Source organism: Neofelis nebulosa, chromosome 7, assembly GCF_028018385.1.
Source record: "Neofelis nebulosa isolate mNeoNeb1 chromosome 7, mNeoNeb1.pri, whole genome shotgun sequence".
Classification (NCBI taxonomy): Eukaryota; Metazoa; Chordata; class Mammalia; order Carnivora; family Felidae; genus Neofelis; species Neofelis nebulosa.
This window is the reverse complement of record NC_080788.1, coordinates 18838232-18863037: the sequence shown is the minus strand read 5'-3', so window position 1 is coordinate 18863037 and position 24806 is coordinate 18838232. Positions and strand designations below refer to the sequence as shown.

The following is a 24806-nucleotide window of genomic DNA, read 5'->3' as shown; positions in this document are numbered from 1 at the left end:
TCCCCGTCTTCTGCAGCTGGTTTATTCACTGTCCAAAAATACTGGCAAGAGAGTCCGCTCCCCCACCCCACCTTTTTCTCTCCCTAGCCTTGGTCTTTACAGCTCTTGGAATTCGTATTTCTTGCCAGCTGACATCAAGGCCTTGGGGACCATCCGTGTTTTTAATCCAGCTTCCTGGGCTCGCCCCTTCCTGCCATAATTTTGTGTCACTGTGGGTGGTAGTCTCTGCCAAAAGACTGCAAGGCAGAAAGTTCATCTCCAATTTGAATTCTGGTACCCCATCAGGAGGCTTGTGTTTCAGGGAGAGGGCTGGAGACGTAGGGTCAGGAGAAAGGGTTCAGATGGTCTTGTGTGAGAAGCCCGCTCTGTCAGAGAAGGACCAGAAGGTGAGTGTAGCATAGATATGGAATGCGCTGGGGTTAGCACACAGCATCACCCCATGAGCATCCAGAAGGAGAGCAGTCAGCCTCCTAAGACCAAGCAGGAAGCCTTGGGGTGGGACGTGAAGCTATATGCCTATACTTGCTTTTTGCTTCCAAAGCAAAGCCCCCATGTGTCTACTTTCAAAATGCCAGTGACCTGGTGTTCCCACGGATGGATTTTTAAAAATCTCAGTCTTCTACACTTGAGCCTAAGTTACATGTGTTACTTGGATACCTCGAAGGGGAGGCCTTAAACCTGGGATGTCTGCTGCCCTGAAAGGGCGTTAGCAGCCCCACCCTACCCCTGACACCTGGAGCTGCTGTCCGTTAAGCAGTCTGTGCCTCCAGATGGTGAGCAGGTCTGAACCACTTTTGTGACTTTATCTTATAATCTATCTTCATTGAGTAGAACAGAGCAAAAAACATGTGTCACTCAGTTGGAGTGTCTTCCTCTTATCCTGATTCTATGTGTTTATCCACCCCTGAGGGAAAGTGCCTTGGGTTCCTGTTCATCTCAGTGACCCCTTGCCTTGTCCCTGCTCTGCCCTGGGGTCTGCCCAAGGCACTTCAGACCCCGTCCTAACAAGCCACAGTCCTGCCCTGCAGGAGCTCACCTGTCTGTCCACACTTTCAGTCTCTCACCAAAGCCTCTCTACCTTATTGTTTGTCCTTATTTTTAAACATCCTTATCAAGGGGGGCACCTGGGTGGCTCAGTCGGTTGAGCGTCTGACTTTGGCTCAGTTCGTGATCTCAGTTGTGAGTTCGAGCCCCATGTCAGGCTCTGTGCTGACAGCTCAGACCCTAGAGCCTGCTTCAGATTCTGTGTCTCCATCTCTGCCCCTCCCCTGCTCATGCCTCTGTCTCTCTCTCTCTTTCTCTCAAAAGTAAATAAACATTAAAAAAAAATCTTTATCAAGGTATAACATAGAGAAACGGGCACCTGTTCTAGAGCATGCTTCCTGCTGCAGTACTGCCCATCTAGTCAAGTGTGTGTGTTGGGCAGGTGTATGTTCACACAGCGGGAAGGAGTCATTGCCTCCTAACGTGCGTGTATGTGACCGAAGGAGGGTGTGGTTTTGCAGAGCAACCCTACCATATCCACTGCCGTGAGCCACAGTGGGCTTCCACTTGCTCTCAGCGTCACCAGTGCCCCATATTGTCAGTCTTTTCCACGTTGGCCTTTCTGGTGGGTGTAGAGTGGTATCTCCCTGGGGTTTTCGTTGGCATTTCCTTTCCAAGTAATGAGGCTGAGCATTGTTTGTGTCTGTGTTTGCCATTTGGATATCTTTTCTTATGATGTGCCCATTCAAGTCATTTCATTTTATATCTGATCTTCTACTTTATTCATGTTTATAAAGTCCCAACAGAGGGGCGCCTGGGTGGCTCAGTTGGTTAAATGTCCAACTCTTGGTTTCAGCTCAGGTCACAATCTCACAGTTTCATGAGTTTGATCCTCGCATCGTGCCCTGCACTGACAGGGTGGAGCTTAGTTGGGATTCTCTCTCTCTCTCTCTCTCTCTCTCTCTCTCTCTCTCTCCCTCTCCCTCCCTCCCTCCCTCCCTCCCTCCCCCCACTCACACCATCTCTGTCTCTCCCAAAATAAATAAATAAACTTAAAAAAACCAACAGAGTACAAGTAGAAATTGAGGATTAATGTGGGAGAAGCATCTTGAAAAGTCCAACACATCCCAGCTGACTATACTCGTAGGTCAGGCTGGCTTCTCAGTCTCACAACAGCTGATGGGCAGCCCCCTTGCCAGCCTGCTCCAGCTGCATCCAGAACCTCTTGGGAATCACACTTCTTATCTCCATCTCTTACCCACTGAGCTTTGTTCTATCATATTAGATCTTTGATTTCCTCATCTGAAGGATGCAGGCAGAAACCCCTTCAGATGTCTTGCATAGATTTATCAAGGTAATGGTTCTAAGGAACAGGTAACAGGTAAGCCCTCTGGCCATATTAGTCTATAATTGCAGTGTATGTGAAAGTGCCTCTTTATATATAAGCTCTTCACCTGTGTCCTCAGCTGACCACACCTCACCTCAAGATGAGATTTCAAATTACTGTGTCATATCCCCATCTATTTCCGTGAGTCCTTGTGAGGCTATGGAGCCTGGCAGGCTTGTCTGTGCCTTGCAGCCCTCTTAGGAAAGGCTGAGGGAAGGACATAGGTCTACTTTTAGCCCTCAAAAAGAAACAGTTCTTTTCTACCAGAATTCTGTTATTTCACCTGTCCCTCATTTTAGCCATGTCAAGCTTGGTTTCTGTTGTTTTGGTTTTCCTAGGTGTCTTTTTATTTTATCCATGCTTCGTAGCCAAGAGAATCTTACCAGAGTGAATGAGAACCTCAGCCCTCTGCTCCTCAGACATGGGGAGGGTGATCTCTCCTGCCTGTGTCTGCCAACCCCAATACAGCATGCCCTAAAGCCCTTGTGTCCATACAAGTGAAGCTTGGCACTCTCACATGACGTGGGTTCCTTGGTGAAGTTGGCCCCCTCCTTCCAAGTCCTCCCACCACAGAACTTCAGTTTGTGGACCACCCTGTCACACACACCCTTCCCACACATTGATGCTCCTCTCTCTTCCTATATGGAGGGTGTCTTTCTGTTGTCTCACACCAGTGTATACCTGGGAAGCCATCACTGGTGTCATGGTAGCTCTCAGATAACCCAGATTATAGACACAGTCATGAAGAAGGAAGGGGCTGGCCATGGATTGACATACTGGGATGATTTGGGTAAGAAATCATGCTACTCATGGATTGCTTCTCTCTTTTTCCTATGTTGCTCAAATAACCCAAAGGAAAACAAGAAAAATCAATGCTTTGGGCCATTTTCTTTTTGAGCAGGAAATTTTAATGTAAAAACAAAACAAAAAAAAAACATTAGCTATAACAGGTGATTGGGCAAATGGGAATTAACTGCTAAGAGATAAAGAGAACACCGGAAGAGCACTGAAAGAGCAAATATAAAAGTGGCCACTGTCATTGGATCTGAGGCAAAGTACCCAAAGAAGGAACAAATACAGATGAAGGTGCCCATCTCTCTCTCCCTCCCTCCCCTCCCTCTCCCTCCCTCTCTCCCTCTGCCTCTCCCTTTCCTTCTCCCTCCTTCCCTCCCTCCCTCCCTGTCTCTCTCTCTCTCTCTCTCTCTCTCTGTTTCTGTCACACACACACACACACACACACACACACACACACACGGGTGAGATTCCTTGGACTTTGTTGGAGTGGATGAAACTAAGGCTCATTGGATGAGGGAGAAGTTTGCAGAGATGGTGCACTGGTAGAACCCTCTGGAAAGTCACACTAAGGGGTGTTAGGGAAAGCTATCCAAGGGGAGAGACTACACCTGAAACCAGGCTGGGAATTTCCCCAAAGCATTGGTGTTCTTGGAAGCTGCCCTATGGGATGAATGCTGCCCTAGGGAAGTAGCCTGCATCACAGGCCACTGCAGGAGTCTGCTGAAAGGAATTAATTACCAGAACCAGAGAGAAAAGTCTGTTCTTTCTCTAGCATCACTCTAGTGCTTACAAAGCTTAGCATCATGCCTGCTTGACTGGAGATCTTTAATTCCTTATACGGCCTTAAGTCACCATCTAGCATTTTCTCATTTGAACTGTGAAGGACTCTCTAGTATTTTGTGTAGAGCAGGTCTGGTAGTAAAAACAAACAAACGGGGGCACCTGGGTGGCTCAGTTGGTTGAGCGTCCGACTTTGGCTCAGGTCATGATCTCGCGGTCTGTGAGTTCGAGCCCCAGGTCGGGCTCTGTGCTGACAGCTTGGAGCCTGGAGCCTGCTTCGGATTCTGTGTCTCCCTCTCTCTCTGCTCCTCCCCTGCTCATGCTCTGTCTCTCTCTGTCAAAAATAAGATAAACATTAAAAAAATAAAAACAAACAAAAACGTCCTCAATTTTTACTTATCTGGAAATGTCTGAATTTGTCCATTTTTTTGAATGACAGTTTTGCTGGATATAGAATTCTTAGTTGATAGATTTTTTTTCTTTGAGAACTTTGAATGTATAAAGCCACTGCCTTCTCGTCTCCAAAGTTTCTAATGAGAAATAGTCTCATAATTTATTGAGATTGTCTTGTATGTGGTGTTTGTTGACTCTCTCTTGCTACTTTTAAGATTCTCTTTCTCTCTTTTTTTTTTTTTTTTGACAGTTTGATTGAAAAATGTATCAGTGAATTTATCCTACTGGGATTTTGTTGAGCTTCTTGGATTTGTAGATTCATGTCTTTCTTCTACATTTAAATTTGATGATTCTGTCTTTTGCCTGCTTAAATCTGCTTTTGAACCACCTGGTGAATTTTTCATTTCTGTTATTATATTTTTCAACTCTGGAATTTAACTTTTCATCATTTCTATCTCTACTGATACTCTCATTTTCTCATACATCATTTTTATTTATATCTTCCTTCAGTATTTTGAGCATTTTTAAGACAGTTGTTTTAAGTCTTTGTCTAATAAGCCCAACATCTGAGTTTCCCCAGACCCAGTTTCTGCTTATGTATTTTGTTCCTTTGATTGGACCATACTTTCCTTTCCCTTTGTATCCCTTGTGATTTTGTTGTTGTTGTTGAAAACTGGACATTCGAATCTTATAATGTAGCCTTGATAATCAGCTTGCCCCTGTCCCATAATTTGCTGTTTCTTTGTTGTTAAAAATTTTCTCTATGCTGGGGATCAACCTGAAGTGAAAGTATAAGGTCTTCTCAAGCCTTTAATGAGACTTCATCTTTCCCTGAGCATACTTGGTGGCTTTCTAAATTTTCCCATATGTGCAGTTGCTTCTTAATGACTTAATCCTTAAATATCTGACTCCCAAAAGGGAGAAAAGAAGGGAAAAATGTATTGCTCATTGAAATTCCCGGGAAGTCACTTCAGCTCAGAGGAGTTGCAACAATGGTGGCCACCCTCTGTCCCCACATCTCAGAAATCAAAAGTAGCACTGAATAATCAGAACAGAACCCCAGTATTTGGAGAATAAGGTTCTCATTGTCCACCCTGGCTCCAGCCAGCCACATCAGGAATACAGGCACAGCTGCCTGCCGTGGGGCTGGAGTGTGGAGGACAGATAGCCACTACCACAATAAAGGCTGAAATTTATCTAAATTCACCACAGCTTACCAGCCAAACTTTTTCCAGGAGGTTGCACGCTTTCAAACAGACTCCAGAATTTCAAAATGGTCACTTCAAACAGTTTTTGCCAATACAATTATCATCTAAGTGGAGAAATGGATCCCTGGTGCTTCCTACTCCACCATCTTCCTGACCTTGCTCTGTCTTTTGGTCATTTTTTAAAAATTTTCTTTTTTTTAATGTTTATTTTTAAGAGAGAGAGAGAGACAAAGCATGAGCAGGACAGGGGCAGAGAGAGGGAGACACAGAATCAGAAGCAGGCTCCAGGCTCTGAGCTGTCAGCACAGAGCCCGACATGGGGCTCAAACTCACTAACCACAAGATCATGACCTGGGCCCAAGTTGGACGCTCAACCAACTGAGCCACCCAGGCGCCCCTATCTTTTGGTCATTTTAAGATAAATTTTGATAATATAGTTCAACTCAGTCTACCGTTTGTTAACGGTTCGTTAACTTGCCTGTGCAAGTTTCTCTGCTAAAAGCTACAGAAAAGTAGGAGGAAGACAGTAATCTAGCTCACCATTTCACAAGGTTGATAATAAGCAGTATAGCAGAGAACCAAGCCGGGTCAGGACAGGCTCCAGGTAGAAAATAAAAAGAGGCTGCAGGGTGGAGGTGGCCTCAAGGATGGACAGAGAGTCGGGGTGGGGGGTGGAGAAGATGGGACAGTGAGCTAGATGGGTGGCTGAAAGGGGACTTGCCCGTGGGAGAAGGGACAGGGAGAAGAAACAAGATAAACAGAGTTCAGGAAGAAAGCACCCTGAGGCACATGAGGAATCCCTCCAGGCCCACTTTCTCCTGGATCCAGGAGTTTTCTCATCCTATCTAATCTCTCCACCAACCTGCTATTAACCATAAAGTTAGTTGGTTTATGAGGGTCAGTCAGATGCAAACCTGGAAAAAACAATTGACACAGGTGGGTACAATGGAAGCTAAAATAAAGCTCGGTGACATCTCAGGAGCGTAATTACATGATGTGCACAGATCTCAGTTCACACCCTAAACTGTGTAGGAAAACATAGCTTTATTTTTCTAGAAACCAATTTTTCATTTGCATTTGTGTTTTTGATTTTTTTAATTTGTGTTTTTGAACTCCATTCTAGTCCATGTTGGATTCTTAATCACTTCCGGAGTTTTTGCCCCATTTTCCCTGAGTCTGCAGCTAAGTTCAGTGATCCTTGTGTTGTCTGGTATGTTTGTCCTCTAGGGTTGCCATGACCAACTGCTACTAACTGGGTGGCATAAACAACACAAGTTTTTTCGCTTCTAGTTCTGGAGGCCAGAATTGCCAGATCAAGGTCTTGGAAGGATTGGTTCCTTCAGAAGGCTGTGAAGGAGAATCTGTTCCTTGCACCTCTCCTAACTGCTTAGTGGCTTGCTGGTGATCTTTGTCGTTCCTTAGAGTATAGAAACATCACCCTGATTTCTGTCTTCATCTCTGCATGGTGCTCTCCCTCTGTGTTTCCATCTCCATATTTCCCCTTTTTATAACAAGACTAGTCAGTCATATTGGATTAGGAACTCACCCTGCTCTGGTATGATCTCATCTTAATTAACTACATCTGCAGTGGTCCTATTTTTAAATAAGGCCACATTCTGAGGCATTGGGGTTAGGACTTCATATGATTTTAGGATGGACACAATTCAACCCAGAACTTCTCACCATACAGCATCTGTAGCCTTACCCATCCCTTCTCTGATCCCAGCCATGGGAACTTGCCTATTACAAAGAAGATGTCCTCCTGCTGGTCCGCATGGCTTTTCCCCTCTCTGTTTCTTCCACAGTGTGCTTTGTGGCACAGGAACCCATTCATCTGTTCACACTTGGTATGCAGGCCCTAGGTTCTTGGGAGGCTGTCTGAGACTCTCTCTATGCCATGCAATCATTTCTCTGAGATCCAGCTGCCTGCCTTGTGCTCTGGGAAGGAAAAAGAACAAAAGGTCCCTCTGTTCTCAGATCCTATAAACCTCAGAGAGGTTCTGCTATTTCCTAACTTGGAGATCAGAACTCAGGGTCCCTCTCTAGATCCACCAGTATGTACCCTCTCACAAGGCTGTCACTGTCACCATGCCCAGGTGAGAGAGATGTCTGGTGTATATGAAATGGTCATAGGGGTATGAAAGAAGCCTTTCTTCCCATTCCAGATGTTTTCTCCAACACATTTATGCAGACAAAGAGCTGGAAAACAATGGCCCATGGACCAAATCTGGTTCATCACCTGGTTTTCTAAATAAGGTGTTATTGGCGCACAGTTATGCCCTTTTGTTTATGCATCATCTCTGGCTCTTTTTTTGCTACAGTGGCAGAGTTGAGTAGTTCCTACAGAAATATTCACCATCTGGCCCTTTGCCAAAAATGTTTGTAGAGCCCCTGGTGTAGACTTTTGTGACACAAAAGCCTGAGGACTTCTGCTGTGATGTATCTCCCCATATGTGATCAGAGGGTGGCCTCCAGTTGTCTAAACACAAGGAATGGCAAAGGGAGGAAAAGAAATACTTAGTATGAAATGGTTAATGTGTCAAAAATATCTTGCCAACAGGTAAATGCAATTTGTGAGAATCCATTGAGCAAAACAATTGTGATTTGTGTTCTTTTCTCTTGAATGCTCAATTTCAGTAAAAAGTACAGGGAGAAAACAGCGGTACTCCATCATGGTGATTTGGGTCTTGTGGAAATGAAAGGAGCCACTGAGGTTGCTTGGTTCAGAGCCTGATGGGGACACCCCAGGGCCTCATGGAAGCGGTGGGCAGAGCCACGTTTCAGCCACAGCTGGACCAGCGTCCTGTTATTCCTCCTCAGTGCCCCTCACACACATGGGCTAGGCCAGAGAACACAGCTGAGTCTCCGGAACTGCTTAGAACCCCAGTCTAAGCACAGAGCTGGGACCCATGCCATGTCATTGATCACATTTGGTCTCACGCTTGCCCCAGCAAAGGTTGCAGAGCCCAGATCTGACCAGTCTCCACCCAAAGCCCATGAACAAGTTAATTAATCATTCTGATTCTTTTTATTATAAAGTAAACAAGAGCTATTTACTCATACTTAGCGACCTCCAGAATGTATGCAGGAGCCATTTAAAGGCCTTTGTTTTATAGAAAAATAAAACAAACAAACAGACAAAAAAAACCCCACACACTAAAAATTCCCCTTTGGGTTTTCAGTGTTACAGATGGCCAAGTTTTAGGTTCAGATGAAAGACACAATTTGTGGATCTTGCCGAACTTATACTCACTGTATTCTATTTCCAGATGACCCTGATTTACAGTTCTTGGATGCATTTTTCTGACGGCTCACTTAAACATGCCGTCAGCACAGGGCTGGGATTGCCGAGATATGGTGTGTAAGAGCAGAGGGAGGGTGCTTTGGAAACTTTGCCTGGCCCCTCCCCCTTTTGGCAAGAGAGGCAAAATCCAAACGCCCCTGCTGTTTCCACAGCACTGTCTGGTTAACACGGACCTTTCTCTTCCTTCTAGCCCTGGGCCTGGAGGCACGCACTGCCTGGGCGCCAGTGTGGAGCACGCCGTCTGCGAGAACCTTCCCTGCCCCAAGGGCCTGCCCAGCTTCCGGGACCAGCAGTGCCAGACGCATGACCGGCTCAGCAGCAAGAAGAAGGGCCTGCTGACAGCAGTAGTGGTTGATGGTAAAGGCATATGGCACGTCCTTTCACAGTGCCCCCCCCTTCTCCAAGAATGTAAACACCTCCTGGGAAAACCCACAGGGCCCCCCCCTTCCCAGCAGTCCATCCAACAGGACGCTCCAGGCAGCAGTGGGCCCACTTCTCTAGCAGTGGGGTTGAACTTGGATGACCCAGCCCTGGGAGATTTCTTAAAAGCAGCTGTGAGGCGGGCAGCAGACCAGAATTGTTCTGCACCCCCGTTTGCAGCGAGGCGGGTGTGCTGGCGGCCTGCCGCACAGTGCCATGTGCTGAGGGGCCCAGGGCCAGCTTTGAGGAGAGCAAGGCTCTGCAGGGACAGGATGGTGGGTCTCTGTGTCTGCTGTCTCTATTTCCAAGGTTGATGCTTTCTTGCATTTCTTTCTCGGTTCGTTTTGGGGTTGGCTTTTACTCTTTGCCTAGAGTGTTTGAAAAAAAAAAAAAGTTTGGAGGCGAGTTCACAACTCGCCGAAGACGATGATAGGCACAGGTCACGTTTTCCTTCCAAGAGATTTCTCCCAACTCAAGGGAGGCTTCCCCATGGACCGCTGCAGGCATTTCCAGTGGCTGATAAACTAGGTGGTATATCTTGTCTGTAGGATTTGTGATGTTTATTTATCATTGATAAAGACTGCCATCCCCCCCAGCCTCTCCCCCCCCCCCCCCCCCACAGCCTCCTGTGGCCATGGCCTAGTTCAGGGTTTTTTAGACTTTTGTCTCCTGGAGATAAGACTGTATTGTAATGATGACAATATGGTCCTATTTGTTGAGCACATCATATGCCAGGCACAGGTTAGCTCTGCATACATCATCTCAATTAATATGCATAATGAGCCATGCAGAGAGGAGAGGTTACGGGTCATGGGACCTATCTGAGTCCCTGCAGCTGATAAGAAGCAGGGAGGGACCCCAGTTCTGGAGGAGGTGACTCAGAAAATAACCAACTATCATCTGGCTTCCCATACTCGAGTAAGAGAGCATGACTTCAGAAGTGTCAAGTGAAGAGGCTTTAATAAGAACTGCAGTAACAGAGTCTCTAAGGCTTCTGTAGGAGAATGAAGTTCCTGTGCCAGGTCTTAGGTTTCTTCTTTGTGGTTTAAAGAACTTCTAAAATCTACATGCTGCAGTCTGTTCTTACAGGGTCAAGTGTACCTAGCTGTAGGGGTAGACCCAGGCATCACAGGGAGTAATGGCCTCAGACCTGTCGCTTTTAACCCAGCAACCTGACCCACGTGCTTTGAACTGAGTTGTAAAATAACATGAGATGCTCTAAATCATCGCAGATAATACCGACCCGCTCGGCTATGGGATCATTTAAAAGCATCTGGGAGCTCCCCAGACCTTTTCCTTTTTAAAAAGGAACACCACCGTTTGGAGCTGTGTGATTGTAGGTATACCATCACATAACCAAGACTTCAAGAGAAGAGCGGCCTCCGTACCCTCAGCTGTTTCTGCAGACCAAGGAGAGAGGAGGCCGAGCAGACTCGCCCTCCCCAAAGGAACACATGCAGCTGGACGCAGGGGCTCGCCCAGGATCCTCACTTCTCTCTGCCTGGCCATTCCTCAGATGCAGGAAGACACAGGAGGCTTCCACATGTCACGAGCACATTCAAGCCCCTAATCTGGAGGGAGCAAGCCCCAAGCAGAAGCTGTTTCCAGCACTGCAGTCAGTTCTGATGCGGAGCAGACTTGTTTCCATACCATCAGCCATCCCAGCTTGCTGGGTAAAGACCCCTTAGGCCCTCTGTCGTGTCCTCTGCTGCTTGTCAGGAGCAAAAAGAGGTCAGATCTAAGAAAGACTCACCCATTTCCACCCAGCTATGCACACAGAGTTGTTATTCTTTCCTTGGTCTGCTTCAGCTTTCAGTCCTCTTTTATTCGATGCAGAAATCCCACTTAAATGGCTGGTTTTCCACAGATTTCTCCAAGTCCAGATTAAGCTTCTATTTTACTTGTAACCACTTTTGGATCACTGAGCTCCTTAGTTCTCTTATCATCACAGTGGCTGAAACTGATGTCTGCCCTGGATCCCCCTCCAAAGAAGCTTCTCAGGGCAGCAATTTGGGGAAGCTTGCCGGATTCAGAATATGTTCTTGCCCACTCACTTTTCATGTCTCTCTACCAAAACCATCAATAATTATAGCCAGAGTGCTACTGTCTTTGATCTGGAAAGCACTACCCTATTTGATAAGGACAGCTAGCGGGCAGTATGCATTTTGTCTTTGAAGGAGGGACCCCAAGTTCAGGGCTTTGCAAGGGTAGCTTGACACCTCCTCCTCCGGGGTGGAATTGTCATGACTTCTTGCATATTTGGTTTCATTTCCCTGTCAAATATAAACAGAAGCCAGCATTTGTGAAAGGAGCATTTAACAAGGATGAAAACAAAATAATAAATGGCCAATTCAGAGGGCAAGGGGGAGAATACAGATTATAAGTGCGTTCTTCTGAAAAATCAGCTTATAAAAGGCCCAATTCTAGCTCAGCCGTGATGGGAACGATTCCTGTGGTCGGGCTCTGGGCTCTCTCGAAGCCCATTATGACTGCCCTATTCATAGCATTGCTATCACTGCGGAATTCTTTGGCGAGTGACGCACAGTTCAAGAAAGGGGAAGCTATATTTTTTCTTTTTTTTCCTGCTGAAAAAAAAAAAAGAATTCTTGCAGAGGTAGATTTTCCAAGAGAGGTCTCAGGACCACAAATCCATACCACCTCTAAAAGAAGACAAAGGCTCTCCTTAGAAAATAGTTCTGGGTGGGAAAGCCTTTAGACAGAAACCCATTGAGATGCCCTGTTGCCAGACCCACCCCATTTCTGCTTTCCCCATGGAATCTCATTTAAGTAGAAACCTTCAGGAGTTCAGTCCTTCCCGCCCAAGCCAGCAGGCCACATGCCCACTGAAGTGTCGGAGGGCTTGGCGAAGGCCATGTCTGGACGTGGAGGTGCATTCCCAGCGCCTCCCCGGCATGGCAGAAGCCACTCTGGGTCTCAGCCTTCCAGGGGCTGGAGGGTATGATGGTTAAGGACTCTCTGACTGCAATTTGGCCAAGCTGACTCCACTTGCTTAATGAAAAAGAGAAAGTTGTTGCAAAGATGAAGGGTGTCTCAGATTCCGAGGGCCCAGATGAGGGTCTGAGGCCAGGGCCTCTGAAAATATCTGAACCCCCTCTCCATGCCCACCACAACTAATGTGTTTGTGAGTCGTATCTTCCTGCCCCCCACCTGCAGACTGGCTTTCTCATGATTTGTCCACATGCAGGCTGATGGGTCACCCACAGCACCTTTCCTGATAAAGGACCTTTATCCTTTATCTGAGCGCTTTGGGGCCAGATATGGCCAAACATTTTTGGTGTTAGGTAACAACAGTATATCGACCGTATATTACTTAATACCCCCAGTGGAGCCCTGGGAAGCACCCCACAGTCCAGGGACGCATGTGATATCTCTACCAAGTAATCCATGAACAATCTCTAATGAGGATACTGCACACTACCAACAGCCTCATGTCAGTCAAGCCCGGTTTTGCTGCCAAATGCGTTTGCCACAAATATAAGAACATGCTTGCAGTTTCCAGAGCTTTTTGGAATTCTGGATTATGGATAAGGGGGTATAGACTTATTTCAGATCCACCAATCATGAACAGACACAGCTGTTCCATATCTGAATTTAGTGCTGATTTTTTCAAGAGAGAGACTCTGATTGGTCTACCTGTGGCTACACTTAGTCTAATCAGTTGAGGCGTGGCTATGAGGTTGTGGTGGAGAAAAAGAACTGAGTGGCACAACTACAGTCAAGTGGCTGCTTCTGGTCCAATCAACTAAGGCTTGGCTTTGGACTCATGGTGGGCAGCTTTGGGGATAGGGGACAAAGCAGCCTCCTCAGCATGTACCCCCCCCCCCTCAAGATAGCCAGCCAGAGCTGGAGTGAGCACTTGTGATGGCCTCAAAATTCAGTGGTGTCTCCACCTTAGTAAGACCTTGTAACCACTTGGCAGAGAGAACAGCAAGAGTGCCAGTAGCCACAAGTGTCCTTTTCATCATGAAGCACCAGGGGGAGTCCTCCAGGCATCCAATGAGTAGATATGATCAGGTGGCTCTCAAGCCCCTGAGCTCATCTCCCCTGCCCTGTGTGGTTTCTTCATCAAAATATGAGTCCTGGAGACAAGTGGGCCAGTGAGAGACCAGGATTTACAGCAGACAGTCCAGCCTCAATCAGAATTTCATCTTGGCACATATCAGCCAAGAGGGACACTCTAAGCTTTCTTTGGAGTGTGTGGTTGTATAGCTTTTAAGATTTGACCTCCTTCTGTACTACTAAGAATGTAAGATACTGTGCTCAGAGAAAATCACAGCACCTTATTTATCTGGAGGTTAATTGCCCATCCAATGGGAATATTCAGGGAATTTTGAGGGGCTTCTCCTCAAGTTTTATAAAGGTTATCCTGAGTCCCTTTGGGAGAGAGTACTACACCTTCCTAGAGGTGTGGGGTACCCTAAATTCTGAGCACAGACCTCAGAAAAGGAGATGGACAAATGGAGTTTCAGTCTGAGCAAAGGAAGGAAGTGTTATGTCTGAACTCTGTTCTGGAGTCTGGGTGCCCCCAGACTTCCCAAGCCAAGGAGGACAGTGTCTGTAGCTGCAAGAGTCCAGTGTGGATGGAGTTGAGTATACTTTCTTGCCTGGGGTCATTGCTAAAAATCCTCCATTTGAGGTCAACCCCCCCTGCTTTGGAGAATCTCTACTTTCCTGTTTACACCAAAGAGCCCCCCAAAATCTTCACCCCTCGAAGTCTGGTCTTTCTAACTTGTCTCAAAAGACCCTCTACTTTTTCACCCAAATCCCATTTCCATTTCTGCTCAAGTCAGAGTATATTCAGAAGCCAGAAACATTCATGAAACTAGTGGTTTGTTTTCAGTAACACCATTTTGTCTCTTGGTTTTTTTGGCCCCCAGTGTCCGAAAGACAACTAGGCTGGCACAAAGAGGCTAGGGTCTGGCCCTGCCAATCAAGAGACTCTGGGTAGCCTGTACCTTTTCTGAGCTTCACATGCTCGTCTATAAGATGGAGCAATGACAGCACCCACCTGAAGTGCACAGGTACTACTTAGCATGCTGCCTTGTACACGAAATATAATTAATGTTATTTATGATTTTATCAACATCATCACCATTATTACTGCTATTGTACAAATCACTTCAAAGCTCAGTTATGCCAAGTATTGAGGCAGTTTAAAGGTAAAATACGTAGTTTTCAGATTTCTTGGACCCAGGGGACCCTTCCTTCCTTACAATGTAACATTAGAGGAAGCCTACCTAGGATGTGAAGAAGATACACCCATCAACTCAGACTGGGGGCTGTGGTGCTGCATTCTCCCAGTCATTCCCCAAGGTGCTCACAGGAAACCTCAAGGTCCCAAAGAGCACCTCAAAAATTTTGTCAGATGAGCCTCCCAGAACCTGATCTCAGTTTACATTTTAGTCTCCCATACCTCTTCCACTGGCTGCCTTCCTGGGTCATTCCACTTAAATGGAGGGACAACTGCCTCTAGCCTGCTAGCTGGGAAATGGGTCATTCTTTCCACTTAGTGCCTGTCCTCTGACAGCTCAGGTCCATTTCATGTGGCTTTTCACAGTCTGCCTCTTCTGGGATTTGCTGTGTACTTGTCCCTTAGACCACCAGGGCCTTGAAAAGCATACACGACTCATCTTTCTTTCCCCACAGTGCCACAAGAGTGCCTTGTGTGGTGGAGGGGCTCAATTCCTGTTTTTTGAATGAATAAACATTGAAATATCATTACTTTACTTACCTGGGAAACTACTCTTCACAGCAGTTTCCGCCCACAACTAACTGGAACAAACAAGCTGAACATTTCTACTGAACCTCTGTAGCTTCTCTCTAGTGTTATAAGACAAGACATCCCACTGGGCATGTTGGTCAGCAGAGCTCCATGAGAGAGGAGCTTTGGAAAGCTGCTGAAAATGGTGGTGGTTTAGTGAATGTCATTCAGTCATGAAAGCCGCAGAGCCTGAGTGAGACAGCACATCTGCTCTGACAAGAACTATCCAGCTGGAATGTCAAGGTCTTCTGAGGCCAAGTCAATTCCAGAAGCCTTTTTCTACCCCTGCCCTTGCTCCCCTGAAACCAGTGGAAGGACCCAGTGGAGAAAGATCATGGTGGAAACAAAGGGCCTGACAAAGGCAGCACAGACGTGCTGCTGTTTCTCTCTCTGGAGGTTTCCTTGCAAAATAATCACATAAACATCATTGGAATTAGGTGACACAGAGAGATAAGGGTGCATTCCTCTTTCTCAGTTACATACGGAAGAACAAAATCCATTCATTTATTAAAAAAAGAAGCTTGATTTTTCTGTTACGATCAAGAACAAGGCAAGGCTTTTTTTTTTCACCACTCCTTTTCAACATCATACTGGTAGTCCTAGCTAATGCAATAAGACAAGAAAAGGAAATGAAAAATACACAAATTGGGAAGGGAAAAATAAAACTACCTTTGTTTGCAGATGACATGATGATTTATGTAGAAAATCCAAAAGAATCAACAACAACAACAACAACAAAAAAAAAATAGAAGAAAAGAAAAAAACTCCTGGAATTAGTAAATGATTATAGCAAGGTTACAAGATACAAAGTAAATGTACAAAAATCACTTTTGTGTATACCAGCAATGAGCAAATGGAGTTTGAAATTAAAAGCACAATACCATTTACACGAGCACCCAAGAAATGAAATATTTAGGTATAAATCTAACAAAATATGTGTAAGATCTATATGAGAAAAACTGTAAGGAATGAATTTAAAAAATGGGGAGAAATTCCATGTTTCAATGATTCATGACAAGAATCAATATTGTCATGTCAGTTGATCTTGTCAACTTGACCTATAGATTCAGTGCAATCCCGATCAAAATCCCAGGAAGTTATTTTGTAGATACTGAAAAACTAATTCTAAAGTTTATATGGAAAGATTAAAATATTTACCAAGTCCTTCTGCAAGCCAGGTCCTGGACCTGGCCTGAGGACAAGAGAGAAAAATCTCAGTCCCTTGTCCTCCAAGGGCTCCCAGTACTGTCAGTTCTTCAAATCCAAAGATAATAATTAAAATCCATCCCTTTCAAACTCTTTTAGCAATGGAACTCACCTTATAAGAAACCCTCTTGTATATGGAAGTTACTCAAACAATTATAAAACAATAGGATAATAGTTAAGGGCTTTAATGGAGGCATAAGCAAAGTGCAGAGGGAGATTCCATGTCAGAGATGGCATGAGAGGAGAGCTCTGGAGTAGAAGCTTCTAGGGTGATAGGAATCTCCCAGAAAGCTATGTGCAGAGAGAGGTTTCCAAGCATAAAGAAGAGTTTTGGCAAAGGCATGAGAGCTTGTCATGTTCTAGGAGCTCTCTTGGTTCTGACATGACCCTTCCAAGTTGTCCTAGAGGCTGCTATGTTCCTGTATTTTACTCCTGCTCAGTTTCTTCCAGGACCTTCTTGCTACATATCTCAGCCCTGCAGTTTTTATCCAACAGCCAGTGGAGCACTAAAGCTTTTAATAAAAGCCACTGCTGTAGAGACATCCATGGGGCTCACACCCCCTCCTACCCAAAGGCATTCTGATTCACCTTCTCCCCCTTTCCAGCCCCTGCAACAAGAGACGCTCCTAGTCTCACCCTTCATATATATTCAACTCACTTAGATGTTAGCACACAACAAAATGCTTTTTCAACCTGGTATTTTTAATGTCTTAAAGAAAAGGAAGAATAAGATGAATAAAAGCCCACAGAGCCCTCACCCATGTGTTGTTCACCTGTGCCTGAGGGTCTTTCTCCATTTGTTGAGTTGAGTGTTCCAAGGGGCAGGTCCATGTCTCTGAGCATGTGCCAGGTTCCTGTGACCTTTATTCCATGCTGACCTCTCATCATTTGGGCCACCATCCGTATGCACCTGCACCTTGCATGGCCCACAAACCACTTCCCACATCAATGTCCACCTTCCCCTTTCCCTCCTCAGATAAACCATGTGAACTCTACTGCTCACCCCTTGGGAAGGAGTCCCCGCTGCTGGTGGCCGACAGAGTCCTGGATGGCACACCCTGTGGGCCCTATGAGACCGACCTCTGTGTGCACGGCAAGTGCCAGGTGACGTGTTTTCCTTGTGTCTTTGGTGGGGCTTTCTTTGGAGGGGAGCCTCCCTCACCCCAGAAGGTTTCAGGGAGGGGCAGAGCCCTGGGGAGGGAACGGATTTTCTCCATAAGGCACCCATGGTGCTGTCTCCTGCAGCTTGGCACCCCTCCCTCCCTCAGCAGTGACTGAGCATGAAGCTTATCTATAGGCCAGCTGGTAGTTGAGGTGGCTGGAAGAGTAGTGGCGACATCATAATCTCAAAAATCTTAAAATAACTTTAGCCATTCCGGTGAAGGGAAGAACAGGTAGAATGCTAAGGTAAGACTGGAAGATGTACGTGCATGTGTTTTTGGACAAGCTATGTTCTGTTCAGCTACAAAAGATCTCGTCGAGCTAAGCAGATTCCTTCACAGGTGGTTCAGTATGCTGAATTGAATGTGCTGGGAATTCAATTCAATATGCTGGCTTTGGGGACAACTGCAACTTAGTCCCCAAAGCCATCCTGGTGTTGGATGTCTGCAACTCATTAGAATGATGATAAGTAACATTCAAGAAGACAAAAGGAAAAAGAGAGGGAGGGAGAGGGTATGGGTAGAAGTGCACCTTCCACCTGCGTTAAATCTGCCTGAGCTGGGGGCTCACCTGAAGCTGGGCCCTCCTGACTCAAGGCCCCCTGGCCCAGCGTAACGGTCCTATTTGTCCATCAGAATGACCATCCTCCTGATGTGTACAGCAGATGGAATTGGGGTAGGAGTCAAGAGGGTGTGTGCCCAGAGGGCCATGACTCAGATGATGCCACCCTCCATTGTACTGTATGTGCCATATTTCCTGCTGATTCAGTTGGGTCTGCACCTGTCATGAGGGAGTCCTCGCCCTCAGCCACAGACATGTGCCCTCCTCATGGTTGAGGCCAGGCTGCCTCAGCCGTGTCCTCAGCAGGTGAGCCCACTGAGAGCCGGAGGAGGCGGTGGCTCCCAGAGCCCTCAGCAGGCAGATGGATAGCAGGGTTGCTGTGCATTTGGCACAGAAAGGAAAACCAGGGCTTGCCTCTGATTTTCACTCTTCCTTGTTTGGCCTCCATTGACCAGCATCTGCAGCATGAGACTAATAAGCAAGGAGTCCACTGACCAAGGGCTTCTGAGGGATCTTCTCATTTTGCTTGGAAAAGAGAAACCGCAACCCAGGAGCCATGTGGCTACTGATGCTTCGGGGCGCCCACACCTCCCAAAGTCAACACCCACCTCTGATGTCCAGATTCATGGAACTATTAAAAGCATGTGAAAAATTTTAAAGTCTAGGGGTCACGGGAGAGAGAAACTATTATTCCCCCTAACTATACTTACACCAGAAACCTGCCTCCAGGCCTGGGACCGACTGACCCCATAAGGTAGCGCGTCTTGTTCTCTCTGCTTCCCAAGTATGGCTGAGGGCAGCGTTTTGGTGAATCAGTGAAGACAGACAGAGTAAAAGGGGAGGCAGGCAGCAAGACACACAAATGCAACCTCTAAGGTGATTCCTGGGGCCATTTCAACCCTAGTGGATTTTTTTTCCCTGCGAAGTCCAAACTAGTCCCCAAACGGGATTTTTCAGAAAAAAGCTTGGCAATATCCAGACCCCTCTGGCCCTGCCTAGCTTTGTTATCAAATCCAGATATGCATGGGTGACAGGCACTAGGTGCCCAAGAGTCTTGGCAAGGCATCCTTCTGGGGAAGGAGGCCATGATGGTGGTGGAGTTGGACCCTCAGGGCTGCAGCGTTGTCGTGGAGAACGTGCAGGGCCTTGGGGGGTGTGAACACAGGTCTTATCATTGTCACCAAAATGAGGAATTGTCGGCCTTTCCCTATAAATCTGCTAGCAAATCTAGTGGAGGATTTTTTTCTTTCCTAACTTACACACTTCCAGGGCCCATCCTACAGTGTGGCGATGAACATTTCTTTAGGACAATTTTCCAAGTAAAAAGCACTTGTACCCTTTAGAAGGCACCATCTGAGCTACCTCTGGGCTGTTGCCAGCATCTTTTGCAATGTTCTTGCCAATGTGCAGACATTTCTAAGAGTCCTGAAATTTTCTGGCCAGTGGGGTCAATGTTAAGTGGCCAGACATGATTTCAGCTCTAAGTGATCAGTGCCAATGGGTCCCTTCTGTGACCTTGGTTCTTTTTTTTTTTTTTAATGTTTATTTATTTTTGAGAGAGAGACAGAGCACAAGTCGTGGGGGGGGGGGGGGGGAGGGACAGAAAGAGAGGGAGACACAGAATCTGAAACAGGCTCCAGGCTCCAAGTTGTCAGCACAGAGCCCCACGCACGGCTCAAACTTGCGAATTGGGAGATCATGACCTGAGCCAAAGTCGGACATTCAACCTATTGAGCCACCCAGGTGCCCCATGTGACCTTGGTTCTCACTGCACACTCTTCAGTTAGGGAACTTCCCTGCGCCATGACAGCAAAATATCCAGTTTTTCAGTCAGAACAATATGGGTGAGATGCCACCCAAGTCTCTACCAAGTCTCTGCCAGCCTTCAAGCCAGAACCTGCCCTACACTTGGGCGTGATGGCAGTAACATGGGTACACCTGCCTTGCCATTCCTGGATGCCACCCATTCCCTAACCCCCACCCCAGTCTCTCTCAAATGCCTCAAACGATCATTGCATTTACTGACAGCTGAAGTGAGACTAGCACTAACCAGGCACCACTGCTCAGCACAGGAGCACTAGGGCACACAGGTACAGACAGTGTCCCCTCTGGCCCTGCTCTGTGGCAGATGGGCAGACTCATGCTCATCGGAGCCTTGCCCCACCTGTCAGTTCTCAGAACTGCCATCTCCTCTGCATGGATGTTCCCAAGTACCAGCTGCCTCCAGGCAGCCCACCGGTCCTAGCAAGAAGACCACCATCCTGGTAGGTGGTGGGAGCATGCACCCATAAGCACCTCATGAAGTCAAATCCCTGCAAAACAACTCACTTTTTGACGGAAGTTAAAAATACCACCTGTGATTTTTCTAACAGCACTTATTCCTCTGAGAGAAACTATAAAGGTTAAATTTAGCCCCTTGGGGAGTCCGTTCTCATAAGAATCCAAATGAGTAAAGTCAGAGTTAATAAAGTTTTATAAGAATGTTGAGCATACTTAAATAAGAGTATAAGAAATTAAATACAAGTACAGTATCGATACCTAGTTACAGTAATTGCCAAAGTAGAATGTTTTGGATTCCTGTGGTACTTGTGAATGAGTAAGGCAAAGAAAATTGGTTAAAGAGAAGAATAGTAATAAAACAAAATCTTGAGTTTAGTGAGCAAAGGATCTGTACCTATTCACCAATACTATTATCTAATTATATTGGATAAAAGGTAGAAATCATCCACATTTTATGTAAGACAGCACTTACAGAAATACTGCCATGGTTCACTTACTAGCTTTTTCCTCTGTTCCCTTCAGCTATAAATTTTGCTATTTTAGGGTGGCAGAAGGAGTTCTGGGAAATTTTGAGAAGCACGGTGACGAGCTGGTAGGGAATGGAGGGGACAAGAGGCTCCCACATGGCATTTTGAGCAGATTCCACTAAGCTCCACAGAGCAGGCTGATTCAAACCAGAACACGAAACATGGAAATACCATTTTATTCTGCTTTTATGAGGACTGAGTGGAGTTTCATTTCAGTGAGTCACAAATTATTTCACATGCTGAAATGAAACTTAACAGCACTCATAAAAGTAGGAGCGAACTGGGGAAAGAAACACAAACATTGTCTATTTTTCGGCAAGTCTGTATAAATCAGGACTCCCATCATCTGCAGTGCCTATGTTGACCTGCAGAGACAAAGAAATCAAGTTCATACGTTTCAAATGTACAACTTCCCTCAGAGCTACTGACCTTCAGTCGATGAGTCAAAGTGAAGGGTAGATCTGAAGATAACCTGAGACCAGGTACACTTGGCTATTCTTTAAGGCCTCATCAGCTCACGTATGCTCATAGGCATCCAATTAGGGTCCCACTTCTTTGAGATCCTTACACGTATGCATATCCTGGGCTTGATAAACACCCAAAAGACTTTCAGGTCCCATAAACTTCCTCGGTGGAAGGACTGTGTCCAATTATCTGTGTTCCACCAGCTGCTGGCTCGGAGGAGAGCCTTTGATTACATACTGAAAAGAGAACAGCAGTGAGTGGATGCATGGGTGGATGGCTCCCCTGCTCTTAGGACTCTAGTGATTCTGGAATCTGGAGCCCATTTCAATGAACTATTTTCACTGTCCAGTGTTTCTTGGCCTCCCATTTTGTGTATAGTGGTCCATTAGGCAAATAGAATTACTTGTGGAATTTAGGAGAATTCTAAGACTCTGGCCTCAGAGTCCCCCTGTGTGAAGAAGGAGGTAACAAGCATGTAGGAAAACCTAACAGGTGTTTGTGCTTACGCCTATATTTCAACAACACCTTCCTTGTTGCTGCTTCTCCCCATGTCACAACACTGCAGTTGACATCTCTGAAGTGTGTGACTTTTGGTGCCGAACCTTTACTGACAGCAGGGCCTAAAAAGTCTGGAGTCATTCCCTGCACCCCCCTTTGTCTAATTAACTTCCCATTGCAACTTCTGGATTAAGCTGGCAGATGGAGCCTCACGTGGGACTCCACTAAACCGATGGTAAATGCAGAATAGCACAAACCATGATGGCGGAGAGAAGCAGAGGCCCTTTGACAAAAGAAAGATACCACCTCTTTGTGGAGGGTGGAAGTAGATGGAAGTTTCGTTGAAGGAACAAAGCAGCCGAGGCCAGAAATGAAACAAGAGGAGAGTCGCAATGGAAAAGAAAGCAGAATGCTCAAGGGAGTCTAGGACTTGAGAACAGAGTGTGGGAGTGAGGTGTGGGCTGAAAATTGAAAGAAGGCAAAGGGTCATACAACATGGCTGATCACGACTGGCCCTGCACTTGGAGCTTGATGGGCTGTTAGGTGATAAGCTCAATGCAAAGTATCAGGGGGCTCCTTTCCAAAGTCGTGTGATAAACTGTATAAGGACAACTGAGGCAGATGTGTGACCTCGGCACTTGAGCACACACTCACCCTCCTGAGTTTAGGGGTGAACTCCAGCTTTCCTGCCACCAGTCCCAAATAGAAGCCTGCCACATGACCCCTCCCACCCCCAAATATAGAGCCCTTTCAGTCTACCTTTCTGTACCTCATTCTCCAATACGAGTGGTCAACTGGAGATCAACTATTTGAAGAAAACCAGCAGCAGGAACAAGAAAGACCAAGAAAAACAAACAGAGAAACTGACCCCGGCAGAAAATTGGGATAATCATAGAATTCTCCACAGCTAAATTATCAATCAAGCATGTGGACAAAATAATTACGAGACACAGAAGAACTTAGAAATTTTATTTTCCATGCATCCATTCTGAGGAAATTATGTGTAGTTTAATAAGACAAAGGTAAAGTGGAAAAAAAAAAAAAGATAAGCACAGTAAGAGTTGGTGCAACTAACACAGAAGCCCAGGAAACACTGGGCTGGGGGCTGTGCCGCTGGCCTAAAAGCATTCAGTTAAAATTAAAACAAGAAGTTAGTGGCATCCCTCCAACAGAAGAGACTGAATGAAGCATAGTTGGAAGATAGCTATGAAGTTAAAGAGTGCAAGTGCTTCTATTCCTGGTCAAAAGAAAACAAAAAAACAAAGGCCATCCAAACCTATATGAGAAAGTCCCAGTTCAAATAAGAGACAATAAACTTCACCACTGGGGAAGGGTTGCTGGCTGGCTCAGGGTGCATAAGAGAGAGACAGAGGTCCCATTCTGAAAATCAAAGTCTCCTGATCCCAGTTTGCCCAGGGCCCAGCTCGGTAAGAAGGCATCATTCTTGTGCATTTATTGAACACCTGTGATGTGCTTAACACCATGCTGGCTGCTGGGATCAGGTGTGGGGGACAAGAATACAAGAAGTCACAAGAAGTCTTAGAATTCTCCTAAATTCCACAAGTAATTCTATTTGCCTAATGGACCACCATACACAAAGAATTGTAAGACACCACCCTCCATGCGCTTACAGTCTGTCCCGAAGATGAGACTTAAGCAAAACCCTAACAACCAAAGGTGAAGTCATAATTGAGAGCCAGTGAGATTTGGTTTAGACATAGCAGAAAGTATATAGGGTAGAACTGGGTTCATTCATTCATCAGATATTTATTGAGCACATTTCACATGCTAAGCACTAACGTGTGCTAGACGTTCAACGGTGAGCAGGACTGAGAGGGTCCCTGTCCCCATGCAATGTGCAGATGAGAAACACATAAACTCACAAACATGGTCTCTCCAAAGACTGGTCCATGTGAAGAAGAAAATGGTTTCATAGATTGAGAGGGGGATTGTAGCTGAGGAAGACTGAATGGCATGGTGGGTCTCTCCAGGGAGATGGCATTTATGGAAGATCCAGCCTCATGAAGACAGAACAGAATGATCCAGGCAGAAGGTGGCTCCAAGGCTGGTAGGTTCCAGAAGCAGAGGAGATCTGGGTGGCAGGTGCTGGAGGAGTGGATGTGAGGGCAGAGGTGTCAGGGCCCACACCCTACAGGGCCTCAGGCCATGACAGGAATCTAGATTTCATTCTGTCGGGAGTGGAGGGATTGAAGCAGAGGTGTGAACCCACCTTGGTTATGGAGAATCAGCTGTGTGGGACCTGAATGGAACCCAGGAAACCAGGTAGGAGGTTGTTAGGGTGAATCATGTAGCTGAGAGGCAATGGGACTGGGAGGAGATTGGGTTCAGTGTGCATTTAGAGGACGAGGGAGGAAAGCTGAGGTGATGAGCAGGTGTCATGGCATCGTGGAGCATCTTGAATCCCTAAGTGTGGACGTACTCCACCATGGGTCTTCTCATCTCTTAGGTGAAGATCAATCTGGCAGCAAAGGGGAGGAAACAGGTACAATAGGTCATGTCCCGAATAGTGAGGGTCTAAACTGGGCTGTGACCATGAGCATGGAGAAAAAGTAGACACTACAGTCTATTAGGGGACAAAGCCACCAAGTCAAAGAAGATGGAGAAATGGCCACTATATGTGGTGACCAGGAGGTTGTCTGTTGCTGGTGATCTTCTACCTGCAGGGGCAGGATTCTGCGGGCAGAATCCAGGTTTCAGATCACCAAAGATGGATATTTCTCATGTCTGGGAGAAATGGCTGCACTGTCCATGGCTCATCCTGTCCCCTCCTCCAGCACAGCGTGCTGAGCCCTAAAGCCTTTCTAGGCTTTTTGTGTGTTTCACAGGGACTGCCTCTACCAAAAAAGAGCTTGTGCTTTCCCCACCAGTTCCCTATCATCTTGAGCCTTTGATTAATTATGCCCCCGGCAGTGTCCTCCCCTGGTGTCCTACATACCCCAGTTTGTTAGCAGAACAGGGCTCAGACCTGCAGATGCTGACCAGGAACTTTAAGACCTGCTCTGAAATCTCAGAAATCGGTAGCAGGAATGCCTAG

General features: G+C 46.3%; 1 protein-coding gene and 1 long non-coding RNA gene across 5 annotated transcripts in view; one reads left to right on the top strand and one right to left on the bottom strand.

Moving 5' to 3' along the window:
- The window catches only part of ADAMTS17 (ADAM metallopeptidase with thrombospondin type 1 motif 17), a 346524-nt gene that overhangs the window by 211891 nt on the left and 109827 nt on the right, over positions 1-24806 (top strand). For all 4 annotated transcript variants that reach the window (XM_058736751.1, XM_058736749.1, XM_058736750.1 and 1 more), the window contains exons 13-14: positions 9042-9208; positions 17236-17363. In XM_058736751.1, coding sequence (XP_058592734.1) covers positions 9042-9208; positions 17236-17363 — 295 coding nt within the window. The remainder of the gene's footprint in view (positions 1-9041; positions 9209-17235; positions 17364-24806) is intronic.
- On the bottom strand, positions 10215-18137 carry LOC131516128 (uncharacterized). The gene is made up of 2 exons (XR_009263911.1): positions 17991-18137; positions 10215-11544 (listed from the first exon to the last, which is right to left on the bottom strand). It is a non-coding gene; the product is annotated as an uncharacterized LOC131516128 (long non-coding RNA).